Source organism: Lygodium microphyllum, chromosome 24 (genome assembly GCF_053477565.2).
Source record: "Lygodium microphyllum isolate KBCC chromosome 24, Lygodium_microphyllum_v1.1.10, whole genome shotgun sequence".
Taxonomy (NCBI): Eukaryota; Viridiplantae; Streptophyta; class Polypodiopsida; order Schizaeales; family Lygodiaceae; genus Lygodium; species Lygodium microphyllum.
In genome coordinates this window covers 12,061,557-12,083,621 of record NC_141158.1, presented here as the reverse complement: position 1 = coordinate 12,083,621, position 22,065 = coordinate 12,061,557, and the positions used below count along the sequence as shown (strand labels likewise).

The following is a 22,065-nucleotide window of genomic DNA, read 5'->3' as shown; positions in this document are numbered from 1 at the left end:
AAAGAAGAAGACGAATGATGAATCACTGAACCATGCTAAATAAATCAAGCTGATACAATGGAGTTGAAGCTATGAAGATAATTGCACTATCTTGTTTGAATTAGGCAGTAGCACCTGTAGGGAATTTGCACAATAAAGGTTGTGAAATGCAGTCCTCTAGCAGTAGGATATCGAAGGTAATGTTGAATGGTGAGGGAAAGGACAGCTAGCTGTAGAGGGAGCGAAATGGAGTTCTCAGCAGTTGTTAGAGATGAAGGATATGTTGACATCTCTTTGAGATGATGGCTGCTATTAAGACGGGTGTTGGGACAGCCAGCTGGAGAAGAAAAATGCAAGAATAATCGATGAAGATCTTTGCGTGTATGTGTTTGCAGACAGAGGTGATTGTTGGGCAGCCCTTTAGGAGTGAAGAAACACAAAAACGCAGGTATCTAATGAAGGGCTGATAAAGAGGGTGCAACCTGTTGTAAATGGCCTGACGATGACACCAGGCGAGGAGGACTAATGCTAGGTGATGTAGGATGCAAATACCAGGTGAAGATGGAGGCAAAAGCCGCAAACCATAATGTCCTCCTCACGGGGTGTGAATGATAGTGGAGAGGGTGGAGAAAGGAGAGAAGAATATGAAAAGAGAGTGATAGAGTGTCAGAAGGTATGAATGTGTGGGATGAAGAATGAGGGAAATTGGTGCTATATTTATAGGCATAGACAATCTTGAGTGGTGCTTCAACTCTCTTGGGTGGTGCCCACTGAAATCTCTAGGGTGGCTTCCTCTACCACTAAATAGCAATCCAATAGAGTCTTTTGGGGCTGTAAATGGAAACCAAAATAGGAACAGCTATCAGAGTACTAAGCTCAAGGCAATAAGACGCATCCGATGCGCACTAAGCCCTTTCGAGCACATGGAGGATCGATTGGCGCTACGACCTCCTGGAGATCGTCGCCATGCCAGGAGTAGTCATCTCCCACTTATTTTTAGATACTGTGGCTTCCACCACCTACGGATCTGTAGTCCGCTCCATCGAGAGATAGTGATTGTTTGATATTGTCTTCTTGTCAGTTCACTCCTTGGAGAGAGAGTGGCTGCTCGACTCCTTCCTCTTCTTCGGATACTGAGTTTGCTCCACTAAGAGACAGCGACTGTTGCCCATCTCTTGCTCATTCTGAGTCCCATCCTTTCCCACCCTCGATTGCTTAGGTTCGAGAGGCTACCTTTGGGAGCTCGTCGGCACCCCAGATATCTTCTTTGGCACGACCGGCAACACTTCCTTCGTTATCAGGCATTTCGAAGTCCGTGATCCATGAGTTTTTGGATTCTCTATCTACTTCAGAGGAGGATTCAGAGGGGGATGTGTCAAGATTGTGGGAGAGAAGGAAGGAGTCTCACTTGTAGCTTTCTTGCTTGCACAATGGGGGAATACACACAAAGGTGGAGGCTGAAAACAGTTTTCCTCTTCTTAGTTGTGTAAGCCAAAAAGAACTCTAGTACATAGAAATAGAAGAACCCTATATATGGGTCTCAAACCAAACTCAACTAACTAAGGTGGCATACTAACTGAGCCACGAACTAGAGTAGATAAGGATAGCTGTCATCTAGCTATTATTCATGGGCGGTGTACCAACCGCATCTGCAACTAACACGTCGGTGACATAAATGCACAACGGTCACCCTGGCATATCACGAGTGGAGCTCGATATCTCAACACTTCCCCTCGAGCTCAATTCCAATTCTTGCACACCAAGCAGATCTCTGAACTTGCGCAGCTTCTCTGCGCCGAATGCCTTCGTGAATATGTCAGCTACCTGATCCTCTGTGCTGACATAAACTAGATTAATAAGACCTAGTAAAACCCTCTCTCGAACATAGTGATAATGCACCTCAATGTGCTTTGTTCTAGCATGATAGACTGGGTTATTTGCCAGTGTATACTGCTCATGTTGTCACAATAAATGACAACTGGCCCATCTGTAGGCTGATGCATATCATAAAGTAGCTTATACAACCAAGCTACCTCACATGCAGCCATTGCTGCACCCCTGTACTCAGCCTCTGTGCTCGACAAGGCAATTGTAGGCTGTTTCTTGCTGCTCCAAGTGACTGCAGCACTCCCAAAAGAGAACACATATCCACTGGTAGATCGTCTATCAGAAATACTACCAGCCCAATCAGCATCAGTGTATCCATGCAACTGTATCTGAACCCCAGTCTCATAAAGTAGTCCATATTGCAATGTGGACTTCACATACCTGAGTATGTGTCTGGCCTCATCCAAATGCGGTTTCCTTGGAGCCTGCATAAACTGACTTACGAATCCAACAACATAGCTCAAATCTGGCCTGGTAATAGTCATATAAATCAAACTTCCTACTATGCGTCTGTACATAGTAGGGTCTTCCAGAAGCTCACCTGCATCAGCGCTCAGCTTCACATTCTGCTCCAAAGGAATTGAAATAGGCTTACAGCCTGTCATCCCATATTTGGACAGCATGTCCAATCCATACTGCCTCTGCAAGAGCCGTATCCCACTTGGTGATCTAATCACCTCAATGCCCAAGAAATAACGCAGCTCTCCCAAATTCTTCATCTCAAACTTCTGCTTTAATAGCATTTTCACATGAAGGATATCTTCATCACTGTCACCTGTCATAATCAAATCATCAACATAAATGACAAGTAGCATAATATCTTTCTCTGTTTTTCGCACATAAAGTGAGAAATCTGCCTTGGAAATATGAAAGCTAATAGTGACAAGATACTGTCCTATCTTGTCAGACCATGCTCTAGGTGTTTGCTTCAAGCCATACAAGGCTTTCTTCAACCTGCAAACAAACTCAGGATGAACAATATGCACATAACCTGGTGGCTGCTCCATATAGATCTCTTCTTGCAAATCACCATGCAAGAAGACATTCTTTACATCCATCTGATGTAAAGACCATCCCTTTGATGCAGCCATATCAATGACTGCTCTTACGGTTGCCATCCTTGTAACCGGACTGAATGTTTCTTCATAATCAATGCCATATGTTTGTGCATACCTCTTGACTACTAATCTTGCCTTGTATCTGTTCACAGAACCATCTGCATTGTGCTTCACCTTATAAACCCACTTATAACCAATTGCATTCTTACCTTTAGGCAAAGGTACCAATTTCCATGTAGCATTTGCTTCCAAGGCATCCATTTCTTCATCCATGGCTTTCTCCCATTTTTCTTTTCCCATGGCTTGCTCAAAAGAAGTGGGTTCTGGTTCCTGTATCACTTTGACCATATAGGCATAGTGAATGGCTGTAAATCCATCATATTTCAGCCTATCCACAGGATACCTAGCTCTAGTAGACCTGCGCAAAGTAGGTTCACTTCCAGGTGCTCTCAAAACATCCCTGGTCTTCTTTACTCCAGGTGTAACAATAGAAGGAATACCCAACTTATCATCAATGTTCTGTTCTGAGCCACTGGATTCACCATCCACATAAGAGTGACCTGCATTCACATCAAACATGGGCTGATCTACCTTCTCTTTTCCTTTTCGTGATACCTGAATACCACTATCTGTAGTGCTTTGAGAAGATTCTTCTGATCTCAATCTGCCTGTCCATGGCGAAAAATGTGAACCACTGCTAGAGGACGCTCTAGGTCCATTAATATTTTGTGACTGCTGCTGTGAATTCTGTGCAGCATTACCATTTTGTGCATCCACATCATCAATCACATTTACTGGTTTATACCAGCTACTCATCTCATCAAAAACATCTCTGCTCACTGTAAACTTACGAGTAGAAGGGTTATAGCATCTATACTCTTTCTACTGCAGAGAGTAACCAATAAAGATGCACTTCTCAGCTTTTGGATCCAACTTGGATCTCAACTCATCTCGCACATGAACATAGGCAATGCAACAAAAAATCTTCAAATGAGAAATATCTGGTTTCCTACGAGTATACCTTTCCTCTGGAGTCATCCCATGTATTGTTGCAGTGGGAGCCCTGTTCATTATGTAGACTGCTGTAGCAACTGCTTCAGCCTAGTAAAAATCTGGCAAGTCTTTTTCATTGAGCATGACACGAGATACCTCTCCAATATGCCTGTTTTTCCTTTCTGCAATTCCATTTTGTTGTGGGGTATGACTGCATGAATATTGTTGCTTTATGCCATGCTCCTGTAGGAATCTTGCAAACTCATTTGAGAGGTACTCTCCCTCTCCATCTGACCTTAGGCATTTTATTTGCAGGCCTGTTTCTTTTTCAACCATAGCTTTAAGAGTTTTGAAATGTCCAAAAACTTCACTTTTTTTTTCCATAAAATACACCCAAACTTTTTTGCTATAGTCATCAATAAAAGTGACAAAATGATGACAGCCTCCAAGAGATGCAGCTTTCGTAGTCCACATATCAGAGTGGATTAATTCCAATGGCTTCTTACTCTCTTGAACATGTATAGGAAATGGTTTCCTTGCCTGTTCCAAATTGACAGGCTTCACATACCTTATGCATTTCTGCAACCTTGAATTTAGGCAATCCTGCAACAATATTTTGGACCTGCATTGATTTAAGTCGTTGTACATTAATATGACCAATGCGTTTATGCCAGATATCAATATCTGCAACTACACCGGTCCCATGTGCAAACATTGCTGCACTCAATTCAGGCATGTCTGCATCCAACGTAAACATTCTGCCCTTCTTTTTTCCTTTTGCTATCAAGCGACCTTTATTTTTCATATCCTCAACAAAGCATCCACGAGGATTAAATCTGACCTGCAAGCCTTGCTCAACCATTTGACCAACAGAAACCAGATTCTTGGTGATATTCGGGACATGAAATACATCGGACAGGTATTTCTTTTTCCCATCCTGCATAGACAAAGGAATTTTTCCAATCTGCACAATAGGATGTGCAGTATCATCACCAGTCTCCACAAATCTTGGTTTTTCCATTTTCCTTGCATCCTGCATCCATTCTGTATGACCTATCATGTGGTTTGATGCACCTGAGTCAACATACCACACATCGTTACTTTCTTCTGCACTTGTCACAGAATTGGTCATGTGCTGCACCATAAACAAATGCTCATTTCTGTCATCACCCTGTCTACTAGAAGATGCATAATTCCCTTGTTGCAGTTTTCCATTCATGATGTCATTCTGCTTTTTATAGCAGTCTTTAGCCATATGACCCATTTTACCACAGTAGTAGCATTCAACATTGCTGTTTGCATTTAGCCCTCTTTGCCATCCACCACGATCTCTTTGGCTCCCCCTGTCTCTAGAGTTACCACGTCCTCCTCCATAGGACTGGTTTTCTTGAGTTTGCTGCATATTCTGATTTCTACCACGGCCTCCAGATCGGCCTCCTCTACCTCTTCCAGCATTTGAGTAGAAGACAGCTTCTTTTGAAGTTCTTCCTGAAGAAGATGCACCACCATTTCTCTGCTTCTCAGAAATTAGAAGAGCAATCAACTCCTCAAAATCAGGAAATCTTTCACGGACGGACCTGTAGAACAGTGGTCGCACAGTATAAAACTGGGCCTTTTCCTGAGTGCGTGCAGAAAACTTCCGCCTCCAAAACGAGCCCTGAAATGGCCTCAAATAAAAAAAAACAGAGCAACCAAGGGCTAAAGCCCTTACCCGCAGCATATACTGCCCTTCTGCTACACCGCGAAGGGCGTCTCAATTTGAGACAATGCACTCTTGCACTTTCCGGCTGTGCTACCTGCAGAGACTTGCTCCCAGAACAGAAAAATGAAATCAACACTGGTCCTCTTACCAGAACACCGCGAACTTGGCTTGCTTTCTTGAGCTCCTTATCACGAACAAGGCTCTGATACCATGTCAAGATTGTGGGAGAGAAGGAAGGAGTCTCACTTGTAGCTTTTTTGCTTGCACAATGGGGGAATACACACAAAGATGGAGGCTGAAAACAGTTTTCCTCTTCTTAGTTGTGTAAGCCAAAAAGAACTCTAGTACATAGAAATAGAAGAACCCTATATATGGGTCTCAAACCAAACTCAACTAACTAAGGTGGCATACTAATTGAGCCACGAACTAGAGTAGATAAGGATAGCTGTCATCTAGCTATTATTCATGGGCGGTGTACCAACCGCATCTGCAACTAACACGTCGGTGACATAAATAACGGATTCAAGCCTTGAGCGCTTGCGCGCTTCGAATTAAGTATCGAAGTAGAGTTTTTCCCGAACTGGTGCTTGAAGTAGATAGGTAGGAAGTGAGGGAGTTTGAAGAGGTATTCGATCTCCTTAGCAAGTAGGTTTTTGGTTTTTGGAATTGGAAAAGCATGTTGGAGTAGTGTAGGTATTTCCCTTGTGATTTTTTCTTGCATTTAGGTAAGATAGGAGCAAAACATTGGAGCACGTAGTAGGGTTTTCTGTTGCTATATAACAGGCTGAAATAGGGTAAAGAAGAGCAAAAAATGAAATTTTGGATTAAATATTGGTAAGGGGAATAAGACTAAGGTGAGTACAGGCCTGGGCACGGTGATAACGGGCTAGGAGTGGCAAGGAAGGCCACATTTTGCATTGTAGGGTTTCAAGAGAGTTGGAGAGAGGGAGAGAGCTTCATTGCGTGGACCTACTTCGATCTTGCCATCGAGGAGTTTTTTGCCCACCACAGGTAATTCCATACCTTCCTCTGCATGAGTAGGTTGGATCTGGAGGTTCTCGACTAGTAGGAAGGCCTCGATCGCTCGGCGCGATGAATTCTTTGGAGTCCTGTGAAAAACATGTCGTGCTCGGCCCATCCGAGTAACGGCGATTCTAGACCGAGTCCTAGAATCGGCCCTCGGCCCGCCACCGTCGTGTATTCGGCCCTCGGTCCACTCGAGTCGGACACCCACTACTTGGTCCACTCGGCTTACTCGGCCCACTCGGTCCTCGGACCGGACGAATTCACCCTTCGGACCACTTGCATTAGGCCCATCTAACTCGGCCCTCGGTCCTCAGATGGACCAAATCGGGCATTCGGCCCTTGTAATTCGGACTTGCTCGGTCAAATTTGGAATTGATCAAATTTTTAACTTATAGACCTTGAAACTGATCTAGAGACCACATAAAGCCGAAAGCACATCATAGATCTATCACTGGGTTGAAATCTAGAGCAAGTAGTTCAAAATTTGGCTACGAACGGTCCTTTAAATTGCATATGGTATTCAGCGTAAGGACCCTGCGGCCCGAGGGTCCCCCCCGTAGAGGATGCTCTATCCACTCCGCACCTCTCCCAAGTAGGTTGGAGAGAAAACGCGCGCCGTGACAGGTTCTCCAAATTAGATCCTAGTATAGTAGTGGCTCTACACAAGCATGGATTCTCACTTGCAAAAGAGCAACCAAAAGCCCATGCCCAAACAAAGAACAGAAACCCTAGAACCTCAATGGGCCAATCTAGCCAACAAGGGCACAAAGGCCATACCACAAAAACATGTATAGATTGCGTTTGGAGTGCATTTAGTCAAAGCAAAATGGAACAACATCAAGCTACAACTGCGAGGATGACTAGACATGACAGTCTTAATGATAGATGCACCTTGAACGGCACTGCACAGACGACCCAAGACATCAGTGGAGAATCCACATCTGGTTGTGTAATTGGGGACTCAAGGGCATGTATCGGAAGGCTTGAATTTACAAGCCAAGATTCGAAAGATGAAGACATAGTACCACCTGCTTATCTTAGGGTCAAACTCACCGCAAAAAGGGAGCACTGTGTCGACGCTCTCATTGACGAAGGAGCTGACTTTAATATCTTGACCTATGAAGCATAGATCCTACTAGGTCAACCAGAGCTTACACCCACTAATGCAACTCTTAGTTCTTACGGGGGACACTCCCAAGCACTTATGGGAAAGTACAAAATCCTTGTAACCATTGCAACAGAAAGCTTACCTATCTTATTTCATGTTTCTTCAAATAGTGCTAATTGTGGAAAGGAAACCCTCCTTGGACGACCTTTCAAAAGAGCAACGAAGTGTGAGGCCGACTATGTAGCACAAAGGATACACTTGACACTACTGGGTGTGAGGATAATCACGACCTTTAGTAAGAGTGATCTCATTAAACCTCGTGGGAAAGATAATGAACATTTTGATATACCAGGCAAGCCTAGTAATGAGAGCAAGGACTTGTTGAAAGAGTTGGTACAAGCGCATGTTGAACAGAGAGAACCAGTGAGTGAGGCCATGCTTGGAACAAGAAGATCAGGAGACAATACCAAGGACAGGCTTTGGACTTACAAACATCGTAGAAGACCACAAAAGAAGCCCAAGTCTCACAGACGAAGGCATCGATGGAGAGCCAACTTAATGCCGCGATGGATATCCAAAGCGTTGCCACATGCTCAAGGATATTTCGCAGGTAACCGATGGATTTGGGTACCAAAGTCCCTTGCTAAGGTGATTAGTTGAAGGCTAGATCGTGTCAAAAGCAAAAAAGCAAAGGAGGAAATCTAGACGAAAATCCAAGCCTTCACTCAACAAGGTTGGAGTGATTGAGCCCCTCACGTCGTGGAAAAATGTTGTTGATTTGGCACTAGGGAAATATCCCCACTCCACGAATGGATACAAAAGAATTGCTACCAATGGTGATGGATTCCCCTCTAGAACTCATGTCCTGAAAATAATCTTGTTGATAGGTCATGTGGGAAGAAGCCCCATTATCCACGAGCCAAGTCTTCTTTGTCGTGGAAGAAGTAAAAGCAAAATCCTTCTCCTTGAACAGATGTAGGAAGATGGACTTAGTGGTAGTTGGGGTAGCCTTTGAATCCTTAGACCTCTCCTTGGGCTTCAAAGGGAGGCACTTTTGTCAACATTTCTCCTCCAGATGTGTAAAAGTGAATAGTTGTCGAGGCTTTTCATTTAGAGCCAACTTTGGATTGGGCTTAGTTAGGTATAGTAGAGTAGGGATCGAGAGCATTACGTGATGCTTGAGGGGGAGGTAGCACTTACACTCTCCAATAACGAGAACTCTCGTATACAATGGATCTCGAATACATTCAGCATGCATCCAAGGTACTATGTTGACATTGTGTTTGCCATTAGGTCACTATTCAATGTACTAGTCACTTCAGTTGATATGTATATGAGTATGGTTTTCATTATAGCTATGAAACTATACATTTGCATTAATATACATAGTTTGCATTAGTCTATGGTCATTAGAACTTCATTATCGGTGGGTTTTCAATGGATGATCATTAGTTTTTAGAGGTATGAAGTTGGTTTCATGGATAACAGCATGTTTTATGAATGCCATTGATAGTTCAGCCATGGTTTATGCTCAGTTTTTTCTATGGTTATTTTGCCAAAATAGTTGAGATATGGGAATGAGAAATGCATTCTATGTGTTCTTGGCAGCAGTCTTGAATTCTTTCCGAGTCCTATATTTTATTTACATTGGCTGAAAATTTTCAGCAAGTATTTGGCATTAGCATGGTTAAGCAACAATGGCCAATGTTATTTTCACTATGATACGTTTTGCGAAGTTCCAGTGCAGTATGTTTTACTTCAACACATTGTAGTGCTATCTTGGACGATTGCAAGGATCTAAAGGGGTGGTTTGTCATGAGGACATGAAATTTTATTGCTTTGCTTAGCATTTGATTAAAAGTTAATCAAATGTGCAAATATGACTAACACACGTGAGGTTCATATAAATTATTTTACAGTGTGGAACAATTGGTGCCAAAGGCAAAAGTTGTAATAAGTTATGCTTGATAGATACTAGGTGGTATCGGGTGTTAGAGCTTGGCCTAGAACATTTAATTAGCCATTAGTATCAGTGGTGATAGTAGGGAATTGATATTAATCAATTAATTAATGCTAATTCTGGGCTAATGAGTGCTTAAGATCACTTGGGTGATAAATTGATCTAGCTAATTTAATTGTTGATTGGTTGGATTTTTTTTCTTAGGACATAATAATTATTAAATTAATTTAAATTTTTTTAATTTTGAAAATTAATTTAATGGGCTAGATAATGCAAGAAATTCATTTAAAAAGGTTTTCACTTTGCCAAACTTGCCATGCAAGTTTGGAAAAGATGAATTGAGGCTAAGGGAGAAGGAATTCTCATTTTTGCATTTTGGAGTTGTTGGGAAGAGAGGTTGGGCTGCTGCTATCTGCTTTTGGGGCCATTTGTCAGCCATTGGAGTTTGGAGACCATTTTGGTGAAAGTGGTTGCATATTCTTGACCAATGGAAGCTGATGATTGCAATTGACTTTCTCCTAAAAATTACAATCTCTGATGTTTCCTTTATTGTTGGTGAATCATTGGGGTTGGAAAACTAGGTTAGTAGCTCAAGTTCACCAAATTCTCACAAAAATCTTTGAATTTTCTAGCTACTAAAGACAATTGGTCCTTGGGAAAATCTAGAGGCTTTGATGAAATAGAATTTCAATTGGAATAACGTCCTAGATTTTAGAAGCTACCAATTTTGGATTCTAGTAAACTTCATTATATAGGCTCACGGATTCATGGTTTGTTTCTTTCATCATGAGCATCTAGTTTCACCTTTTGAAACAACTCATTATGCACGCTTCTAGTCTCAATATGACCTCCGAGTGAAAAAGTCTTAGTTATCTAGGCTTTCTAGCCAATCTAATCATGGTTTGTTTCTTTCATCATGAGCATCTGGTTTCACCTTTTGAAACCACTCATTATACGAGCTTCTAGTCAATGTGACCACCCAAGTGAAAAGGGATTAGTTATCTTGGCTTTCTAGTCAATCTGAATACCCGACTAGGCTTTTGGTCCTCCCGATAACCCAATAATAATACAAGCTATTCTGGTCATTGGCCATCCTTGAATAAAAAGATAAGCATTCAATCATAACTTATGAATAGTCAAAGAATATACATATCATATTTCAAGCTCTACAAGAATCAAATTAATTTGAATCATTAGTCAATACATTTCAAGAATAGTTGTTATATAAACAATTGGCTACACAACCTTTGATGGTATCCTCAAGGGGCAAGAGCGGCAAGAAGGGCCATGGCATTCTCATCATAACCAAGCACATACACAAGAGCCTCTACATACTAACTATGGGTTGTTGACTAGTGCCATGTTGGACACAAGTCCCCCATATCCATTAGAGAAGTATTAAATATGAACATTGTTGTTAGGCCATGAAACAAGAGTTGGATCCTATAGATCAGAATGGCACTTTGGAGTTGGTAAAACCCGTCTTCCTTCTCAAATAGAGTGGTAAATAATTTGATTTAGCACTAATTACAACAAGTACATTTGATGCCCCTTGCGGTATTTTTTTAACTTCTATTGCAAATGGATGGAGTACAATAGAGACTCTTCAACCTCCACTAATCCAAGCGCCTCTTGCTGTCATAAATGACTAAGGAGTCTTCAAATAAATTTGCCCCTTGATTTGCTAGGGGATTGATCGTCACCTGTGCTTCTTGGAAAATAAATTAGCATCAAATTCAATGTTGGCTAGCTAGCCTCTTGAATTCTCTTGAAATACACTAATTTCTGCTCTTATAATTCAAGTCTAAAGCCTTCAAATCTAAACACGCTTCCGAGGTGGTTGTCAAACTCTAATTTCTACTCCAAATTAGGATTTACAGCAAAGATTTACCAAAATCTCCACCTCCAATGGTTGGATTATTGTAAAGCTTGGAGCCAAGCTAGGAGATTGCTAAAGAAAGAATAGGATATATGTCATTTTGAAAGCGACAAGTGTCTGAACACTTGCCATTTTTCATAGGCATTGGTCTTTTCTAGCCTCCACTTTCTAGTTTTGGGGAGTCAAGCCTCACACCTATATAAATGAAGATCTCTCTCTTCACTTCCACAAGCTCTAGTGCTGAAATTTCAGCAATGTGCCTTGTACATTCCTATCTAATTCATTCAAAAAGCACTTTCTACGTAGCTTGGTCATATCAAAGCACAAAAGAAAAAAATAAGGTTGCTGCTTGGTGTATGTAGAAATTAAGGTTTCAAAACTCTAATATTCAGATTACAGTAAATCAGCCCCATTGTATATGATTTAGGCACTTTGTGCTTGTGGTTTGTTTCAATAAAATCTTCTAAAGGGGGAGGGGTGTGTTCCCCTCTCATTGTGGTGTCCATTAGTAGTCGTTTGTATCTTGCACAATCATCTCTTGCATGTGAGTTGACGAGGACATTAGGAGCTTTGACATTTTGTCTATCCTATTAGAGGAGGCAACTCTTTCTAGAGCTTGCATTATAGTGCGTTTTTCAATCAGTTTTAGTATATTCGCGTTGGTTGAGAGTTGTTAACCTTTGCATTTCTTTTTTGGTGGTTGGAGGGTATATTTACACAAGATATACAAGGAGTGATTAGCTCATTTAGATGACAACATCATTTTTTCCATTATCTTAGAAAGTTGACTCTCCTCTATCATCCCTTGTTGCCTTTTGTCATAAGCTTGGTCCAGTGCTTTCATTGATGCTTTGGGTTGCATGCACAAACTCTAATAGGGCTCCTACTACAAATTCCCATACGACCATTTTGGTACCATTAGTGCAGGTGCCCGTTCTTTCTTCTTTGCCAAAAGTAGATCACCTTGATAGCTCAAATTGCTCCTTTTGGTTTTTCAAAGTGGAGTGCATCCTTAATGCCTTTGATTTATGAGAAATTTTTATTGCCCCAATTCCCCATCTAGTGGAGGATCCTTGCATTGGTTCTATGATGGACCAAGTCGCTCTTTGGCATCAGGTTACACTAAAGCCCGATCCTTTCTCTTTATGAGTTTTTAGGTTATGTCATTGTGCATGTACATAGACTTTAGATCGCAATGGAGATATTGACATTGTTATTTTCTCTATACCAATTGAAGACCTTTGGTTACCCTATTACCATAGAGAAGAAACTCTAGATGCTTTCAATGGATGATTCTCCTTCCATGAAGGATCACATCAACAAGATGGAGGGATTGTGGGAGGAGCTTGTATTTCTTGGCAGGACGATTTCATTAGAGGACATAGTGATGATTCTTATCACTCATGTTTCATCTCCAGCTTGCTTACCTCCAAAGTTCAAGACACCACTCTGTGGAAGGATTTAGGTTCTTTTGTTTTGGAGTGCAAAGAGTGACTTAAGGAGATTGAAGCCAATGGTTCTAGCTATACTAAAGTGTTTGTTGCAAGTTTTGGAGGGGAAAATAAGAACAACAACAAGAAGATGAAGAACAAGAAGAACCACATAAGCACTTGGAAACTTCTTTGGACTTTGACATATATTTAGAGGGAAAGCCTAATGCACACATTGTGGGAAGGGTACTCATGCAAAGGAGATGTGTTGGAAGAAATGCCCTCACCTTTATATAGGAGCGAAGGATGGAGCTAAATCATATGAGCCTTTCTCTACTTCTACTCTAGTTGTTATTTATGGGTTTATGTTCTTTTACATCCATGAGATGGGAGGAGTCTTTGTCTTGGATTGTTGGAAAAAGTTTAAAGAAGAGAGAGGTTTGAGAGAAAAGGTGTGAGAGGCTTGAGAGAGAGAGAGAGAGAGAGAGAGAGAGAGAGAGAGAGAGAGAGAGAGAGAGAGAGAGAGCGCTTATCCTCAATTTTTGATATCACTCTAGTGAGTCATCGCGGGTTGATGTCTTTCTACATTGCCAGGAGGCTTTTTCACATCCCTCGAGATTATAGGGACTTGTGGGACGACCTTTTAACGACATTGCAACTTGGAGATCCCTTCCTTGCGCTCGATTTTGATTGTCCTTGGTAGGATTGGAACTTTGTAGGTCTATTCCATCTGGAAAAGGCTTTGGCTCATCAAGTGTATCACTTTATGATTAAGGATCCCAACATTGACTGGTTGCTAAGGAAAATATTGTCTTGGACTTGCATAAATCTCGGGATTGGTGGAAAATGACTGTCATGGAGGGTTGGTTCAATAAGATATTATACAAAAATAAAGTCTTCCTTCGGTGTGTCATGGTTGGTGGGTTGCCTCTTGCCGTGACACTTTCAAAATGCCACATTTCCAATGGTAATTTTTTTTTTGTCTCATCTGTGTATAATCTTCTTGCTACCATTTTCTTTTGTGCCGATGTCCTTTTGTGCGGAAAATTTGGTCCCTATTGTTTGCTATTTGGAGGGTTGTGGTTGGCACGTCATTGTGCCCCTTTGATTGGCCCAAATACCCTACTGTGGCACAACCATATGTGAAGATTCTATTTCCATTCCTTTGCTGTTGGGGCTATTGGCACAACTGGACAACTCAGAATGCTTTTGTTTTTGATTCTGTGTTTGCGGTGCAAACGCACCTTGCTAAGTTGAAAAGTCTCCTACATTAACAACTATTCAACGCACTGATCTCCTTTCTAGGGATGACTTGGTCCCTTGGCATATGACAATCTTTGATACTTCTTTGCTATGACTTTTTGTACTCTTTTAGTCATTTGGCCTTCTGTAAAAGAGAGTTGAGTTTATGCACAATGGCCTAGAGCCATCTTGTATCTTGTTATCTTGTAATCCTGTATTTTTTCCATAATTAATACAATTGAGAGAGAGAGAGAGAGAGAGAGAGAGAGAGAGAGAGAGAGAGAGTGTGTGTGTGTGTGTGTGCGCGCGCATTCATCTTTGATGCTTCATTAGGAGTGCAGAGTCATATAGTCCACTTGAAAGGACTCCTTCATTGGCAGCTTGACATGATTGAGTTGGCAGATATTCTCCTTGGATTGGATTTCTTTTTTTGGCACATCGCAGTTTCTTCGACCCCCCTCTAGCCCACCAAGTTTCTTTGTACTTTTGATTGTGATGCCTTAAAGAGTATTTGTTGAGTCTATCATATTTGGTCTATGCACGATGCCCTAGGGCCATTGTGCATCTTGTAATCTTGTACTTTTTTTGTAGTTAACAATTATCTATTACAAAAGAGAGTGAGAGGGGGTTTTTGGAAGGGAGTGTGGCATAAAATGCCCCGTTTTTTCATATAAAACCAGTATTAATATGTACAGTATGGTACCATGAAGATCGTACTGTACATATTAGTCCGTACTACTTACAGAGACAACCTTGAATAGGGATGAGATGATCAAGGTATCCAAAAAATGGCTAAGAGACTAGAGAGACAATAGGGTTGCAGGGAGAAACACAGAGCATGTATGGCAAATATGAGAAGAGAAACTCAAAAACACAAGAACATGGTGATGGTGCACTGAATCATCATATGAGAAAAAAAGTTGATACAATGGAGCCGAAGCTCAAAAGATGATTGCATTGTCGTGTCTGAATCGGGCGGTAGCACCTGTGGGGAATGTGCACAGTGAAGAGAGAGAAACACAGTCCTCTGGGCAGTGAGCTATTGAAGTAATCATTGGAAGGTAAAGGACAGCTGTCAAGGGAGTGAACTGCAGTCCTCTAATGCCATCGAAGATGAGGAAGATGATCACCAGCTGCTGTCGAGGGAGCGAAGCGCAGTCCTCAGACACAGGGAAGATGGCTTGGGTAGCAAATGCAAATCCTAGAGTGTGTCAGAGTTGTCAAACATAGGGAGAGCAGCCCAAATGCTAACGCTAGGTGTTGGATGATGACGCATGGAGAATGTCCCCATGTAGCGAAATGTAAATAGCAGGGGCTCAAGGAGCTCACGCTAGGGGAGAGAAAGCTTACACTAGGTGGAGTGGAAGGATCCTGGCTGAAAACACAAATGTGGACAGCGCTGGAGATGACGCTAGAAGCGTGTAAGAGCGACACTAGGTGGAGAATCCCAAAACGCAAACAGTGTGATGGCCGCTGGGTGGGAGAGGATGTCACTAGCTGTCAGATGATGACGCTAGCAGAGATGGGATCTCCAAATGCAGCTTGAAGGGTGAAGGGGACAGGGTGCTTGAAGCAAAGGTAAAGAAGGTGGAAGGCAGCCTTGAGCCACAAACCGCAATGTTTGCTGGAAGGGGTGTGAGGGCAGTAGAAGGGTTGGAGAGAAGGGAAGGGGGTCTGATGACAAAGGAAGAGTGGTGGAGAATGATTGAAGTGGGTTGTAGAATGAATGAAGTGATGGCCTATTTATAGGCATAAGCTGTCTAGGGTAGCGTACCATTGTGTGGGCGCCCAATGAAAAAATGTGGACACTGGCTCTTTTTGGGGCTACCAAGGAGAAACCCTAAATGAAGTGTGTAAAGTGAAGAAGTGGTTTCTCAACACAAGGTTTAGAAACCCTAATCTCCCCTGGATGTGTTTGAAATGGAGGGATTGGATACACAAGATAGATTGATAGGCTATGATAATGACAGAGCTCCCAATGTCCTCGTTTGACTTTTACTAAGGTTCACAAGTAGGAGGTATACACAAAACAAGACATTGAATAACATCTTTACTAATTGAGCTTGCTGTCTTTGAGCACTGTTTTGATAGTTTAACTTGATATTTGTATTTACTATTGGCCTTGCCACTTGGGCCATGGCCCTTTCATCATATATATTCAGCCGTTAGATGTTTATGACCCTTGATTCTTTCCTTTCCAGAATTTTTATTGGCAGCATCAATTGGTCTTAATATATGATGCACAATTGCATATGTGCATTTTTGAAAGAGGGTGATTACGAGCACTATGGTGGTTGCCATAGCTCATATGACTTGTAGTACACATCTTCTCATGCCCTTATGTATGGATTCCATGGCCCATTTCATCATTCAGTTTGTTCTTGTGTTCTTGCTTTCTTGTTCACCTCTTTAAGTGTTCACAATTGTTTTCTTGCTTCTGCATTGTATCTCGTTCTCACAACCTTCATCTTATGGATTGCTGCAATTTTTCTTGGGAAAATAGCCATTCCTTCTTATAATAAAAATGTTTAGCCAAGGCATCTCTTTTTGTGAGAAAGGAGTTCCCTTCAGGATGACCTGGTCCTTGGTGCGCTCTCTATCTGGGACAAGGGTCTTTGGGGGGTCTACCCGGGGGAAAAAGGTGCATTGGGGTGGCCTATATTGCATGTCATAAGCAAGTACCAAAAGGTTTTGATCCCTTTGAGCTCCACCTATGCGGGTTATAGTGGTTGAACAATGAGCGCTGGGCTATCGCAAGTTCCTCCACTGTAACCGGCACCCAACTCTAAAAATCAAAACAAAACAACAAGGACAGGGAGAAATCCCAAATTTCTTGAATCTTTTGAAGCATACCCTAAGATGTTGCAGATGCCTGTCCTCCAAGACATTCAAATCATGAATGAAAACCCTCATAACATGAGTTAGAAGCAGATCAAAAGTCTTTTGAGCTGGTTCATGAAATTCTGAAGGTCCATTCTGTGGGCTCAGGATTGTGTTGACAAAAGCTTCCCATTCTATGATGAATATTCTCTTGTCCATATCTGAAGGGGAAATCTGATTAGATTTTAGCTTGAAAACCTATCAAAGAAAATGAAAGAAAAATTGGAAGATTTAATTGCTCTTCCTCGTGTGTCATAGATGATCTTGATACCTAAACTTGATAATTTTTATAAACTTTGCATAGATTAGAGAACCTGGTATCTTAAACTGATTTATCTTGTCAATCATGTTCAAGATGTTACTATCTCTTGCAGATTGAATTTGCTAGTGGTTACAACAAAGTAGAGAAAATATTTGGACATTGACTAGTGGCTACGACCAAGAAGATAAAATAGTTGAAAACATGAAAGAACTGATTTCATGTTTTCACTCGTGAATGAAGTCTCACTCATGAAGGAAGTATCTAGTTGGGCAAGGAGATGAAGGATGAATGAAGTAGCTAGTTGGACAAGGTTTAACTATGAATAGTAAAACAAGCCATTGAAAGAGTGGGGTGACATAGTTTTCATAGACAACATACACATCTCCAAAGCAGTGGAGACACACATGGATTCTTTAATACGTGTCCATATTTCTCTGGAATAATGTAGCTCCTGTGGCCACAAAGGAAAGTGCCTGTCTACACATGGATTCTCTTCAGCAGGCACTTTCCTTTGTGGCCACACGAGCTACATTATTCCAGAGAAATATGGACACGTATAAAAGGTACTGTTTTTATTCAATTCACACACCAATTTGAGTCAGCTAGGAGCTCCTACAGCCTATGTTTTGATGTTTTGAACTTTCTAATATGTCATCTTGAAGACCTCATCTAGAATAAACTTTACTGGTTGACTATTTTAAACTATTAATCAAGCATACATTACCTTGTATCAACAATGATTCAGGTGCAAATGTACTGCACTACGTGTGTGCATGATGCAAACATAGGAAGAAAAAATGTGGAGTCTGCTCTGTTATTTGTCACATTTCTATTCTTCTGTACTGATGCTTATCAATCATTTAGCTGTGCGCATACTGGCTTTGGTGTTAATGTTGACAGTTTTCTTTTTGGTAACAGTGGCTGGAAGTTCCCAAGGCATTCATATATATGCTGTGTTTGTGACTAGAGAATCGGGTGAAGCATTATCAGGATATGTTGAGGATGCGAATGCAGAAATTTGGATCTTGTCAACTTATGAGAACACTTTCTGGTCTGTCATAGTTTTTTCTCTAATTGCTGTGCTTGCTGTTGCTGCTGCTTTAGCAACATGGTTCTTTGTAAGGAGGAATAGGCAGAGGCCTTTTGGCATTAGATATATAAAAGTGCAGGAGCCTTCAGTGATGAGCCCTAGAGTTGTTGAAGCTATGACAAGTATTACCTACAAGGCAACGGGCAATCAGAAAGCTGCTCAAGAAGCATGTGCAATATGTCTCGAAGATTACATGGCTGGTGAAAAGCTACGAGTTCTGCCATGCAGTCATAGTATGTGACATTTTTTAATCATATTGTTTTTGAGCAGCATGTTTCTCCCATGAAAAACCTGGCCTTTCCAGTGAGAAGTAACAAATTCTATTCCTATGCAGGATTCCATTCTACTTGTATTGATGCATGGTTGACCATGTGGCGGTCATTGTGCCCGATCTGCAAGCGTGATGCCCGTCTTGATAGTTCTGAACTTCAAGTTTCAGAGCGGACACCATTACTAAGACCGGGTTTCCAGGCAGCAGGAGAAACAGTGGAGACTCCATCAGAAACATCTCCCATACAAATTCCCCCCACACAAGCAGATTCTCTGGCTACGTCCTTTGAAGGTGTATCATGTTCTAGGGATACACCCTGTTCTTCTTCTCACCGGAGTCAATTTTTGGGATCTTCTGTTGCAAGCAGCCCAAATCAATCTACCTATTTGCCATTGCAGTCTTCCCTCGAGGCCTTTCGTGCATCTCCTTACTTTACACCTCCTTCTCTGTCGCATGCCGCCTCTCCACTTCTTCCAAACACATACACAGCTCCATGCATGTTGGATGGTTCACCAGCAGCAGGATCCCTCTCCTCTCTTGCTAGTGGTTCTCGAAGTAGGTCGTACTTAACTCCAAGCAAATCACGCAGTTCTTCAAAGCTGGCAATGGATGCATAGGCTGTCCTATCAGGGTTACTGTGAGTTGAATGACCCCAGTGAAATTTGGCTTGTGTGGCTATCTGCACATGGTGTTGTTTAAGCCTGCATCAAAGTAGCATGTTTGCCTTGTATAAACAAAGTGACTGTAAAATCTATAAAACACTCAGTACAGTTCTCTATTTCCAAGTTTTGTCAAATGTGGAAAAGAGTTTGCTTATAGACGATGTGAGCATTTAGATAGCATAAAATCTATGTGGGAGCACTTTGTCTGCCATGTATGAGTTTGTTGACCTTCTTTTCCATTTATAAGGTGAAAGCTTGTCAGGACAAGGCACTTTTGGGGGAGTCCTGTGCAAAGAATCCGCTTTCAAAGTTTGCTGATTACGAGGATATGATGCCCTAGCATGATGCAGTTGAGCAGTCATTTAGGCTTGTTTAATGGTTGTTGCATGGCCTTTTCTGCCTAAAATACGGTAATTTACACTTTGAGAGGGTAACACTCTACTGTTTCACTTTCCATGAAAATATGTAAGGTATGTGTGTAGGCAGGGAGAGGGAGAGGGATGATGAGCTCTGGAACCAGTGAGCATCCAAAGTAGCAGCAGCGTGAGTGATTGTATCATCGATTCACTTAAGTTGTCTGCCTGTAAGAGGTTTGAATTTATGGCTTCCTGAGCAGCGAGGATTTTGAAAAACCCTAGTGCTATCTCACAGTTTCTAATGGTTCAGGTACTTGCATGTTTGCTGATTGCAGAGCATTTGATATATGAACTCTGAAAACTAGAACAGATTAACCAACAGCAATTTCATTTGTCTCCAAAGTTTTGTAATCTTGTATATCATATTGGAGATTCTTCACAGTCAACTCTCTCCTGAAAAGAATAGGATGTCCAGATTTATACATACATGTATGTGATAGCTGTCATAAGGTTGAGTGTGTTTGCACACTGACATACTTTACTTTTATTGGGTGAGGCCCTACAGAAATTGGGAACAATTGCTTGAGTTCTCGAATACTCTCTTGGAAGAATATGTCGAGTATAACCATCGAGCTATTCCTGCCTGGATTGCCGTGCTTGCCAGGATCTGCTACTGGCTGACATCTATCCTTCAGATTGATTGTGTGGAGGAGATCTTTGTTGGTTTGCATGGATTTTATGAGGAGGTGCTTCTTTCTACTTCGGCCTGGGATTTCTTCCTCCATAAGCAACCCCCTTTCTTTGATAAATAGTTGGTGCATATTGTCTCATGGCGTCCACTGCGAGAATCCCAATGTTTTATTGAAGCGACAATGTCCAATATTGGTGGAAGTGGAGTATTGCTTGACTGTTTATTGGGCCTTTCTTAAGGATGCAATGGCTGCCAAGGGCCATGTGTTGGTACCCAATTGGTTGCACCCCAATTGTACCAGCATGTAGCCTCTTTTGTTCTGGCTCAAGTGGGGTACTTTTGCCAGTCACTGATTTTTGTGAGGTCAATTAGGTCATTTCATGGGCCGAATGTCCACACTGAAAGAACACTTTGGTGGATTAGCCCATGGATGAGGACCAAGACCAAAGCATGGCTCCAATTTTTGCCAGCAAAAGATTGTTCAACCCAGTTAGGCTAAAGGCAAGCAACATGCGTCCTCTTTATATTTGGAAACACAAGGATGGATGGAAGCCCTATGCAACAAAGGAAAAGCAGGGCTGACTTCCTTATCCACAACACCTACTGATCCTTCCTTGCTCTCCCAGGAATCTCTTCACACTTACCCACGCTGCTAGGATAAATCCTCCAATGCACCTATTACTCCAGTCCCCACTCCCACAAGGATCCGCCACCCCCCAAACAGCCACCGCAATAGCAGCAATCGAGCCAGTCCTCGTTGCATGCTCGTGGCCCTCCAGCTTAGTTGGCTTTTACTGATATTGGTAGAGTCATCACCCTAGGGGATTGCACGTATCTAGGTTCCACTGCTTGCCCTACAAATGTGCCTTCTTCCTTATGGGCCGAGTATTAGTGTTCCAATCCCTTTTGTAGTATTGGGTTACTTCTTTGAAGATGGCGTATTGGAGACATTGGCAGCTAAGGCCTAGACCCATGCAACCAAAGCTCATTTCAACTCTTGATCTAGTCCCGGTGTGCTCCTTGCACTCCTATTATGTGCTGAATTCTTCCTGACTTATCTCTTTAAACCCATAAACTGGCAATGCTTGATCATATGTTGTGTGTGTGTGTGTGTTTGAATTTAAAACAAAGGAATTCTACAGGATACATTGTGGTGTCTTGTTGTTTCATCGACTCTTGATCTTGTGTGCATTCTATTTTGTTTGAGGTGCTGTGAGTAAGTAGGGAGTGGGCAGGGTATTAGATAGTAGCAAATTATGCTGATTAAAGTCTAATTGTTTGCGTGACGGGAAAGACTGATATAGAGACTGAAATAGATACTGTATTATGTGTATAGTACTTATTCTTTTTGTCTCCAAACAGTATCGTAATTTTGACTTGTAATCTAAGAAATTGTGATGTGATGTAGCTAGGCTAACTGCAGAGATAGTACTTCTCGAGTCCAGAATAGTTTTGAAATCTTGTGGTGCCAATGCGCGTGACTATGATGAGCTCATCAGGCTTAATGAGATGCCAATTTGGTTTTGTAGTAGGTGGTTGTTGGATGAGCCAGGTCATTCATGGCGATGCCTCCCAAAAGACTCCAACTG

The 22,065-nt window shown here is 41.8% G+C and overlaps 1 protein-coding gene across 5 annotated transcripts in view; it reads left to right on the top strand.

Moving 5' to 3' along the window:
- The window catches only part of LOC148014847 (receptor homology region, transmembrane domain- and RING domain-containing protein 6-like), a 52,169-nt gene extending 30,589 nt beyond the window's left edge, over positions 1–21,580 (top strand). The window contains exons 3-5 of one of the 5 annotated variants that reach the window (XM_087665063.1): positions 18,325–18,729; positions 18,831–19,404; positions 19,684–21,580. In XM_087665063.1, the coding sequence (XP_087521189.1) occupies positions 18,325–18,729; positions 18,831–19,384 (959 nt within the window). In that variant the 3' untranslated portion in view covers positions 19,385–19,404; positions 19,684–21,580. The other 4 variants (XM_087665062.1, XM_087665064.1, XM_087665065.1 and 1 more) reach the window with 4 other exon arrangements.
- The last annotated feature ends 485 nt before the right edge of the window (positions 21,581–22,065 follow it).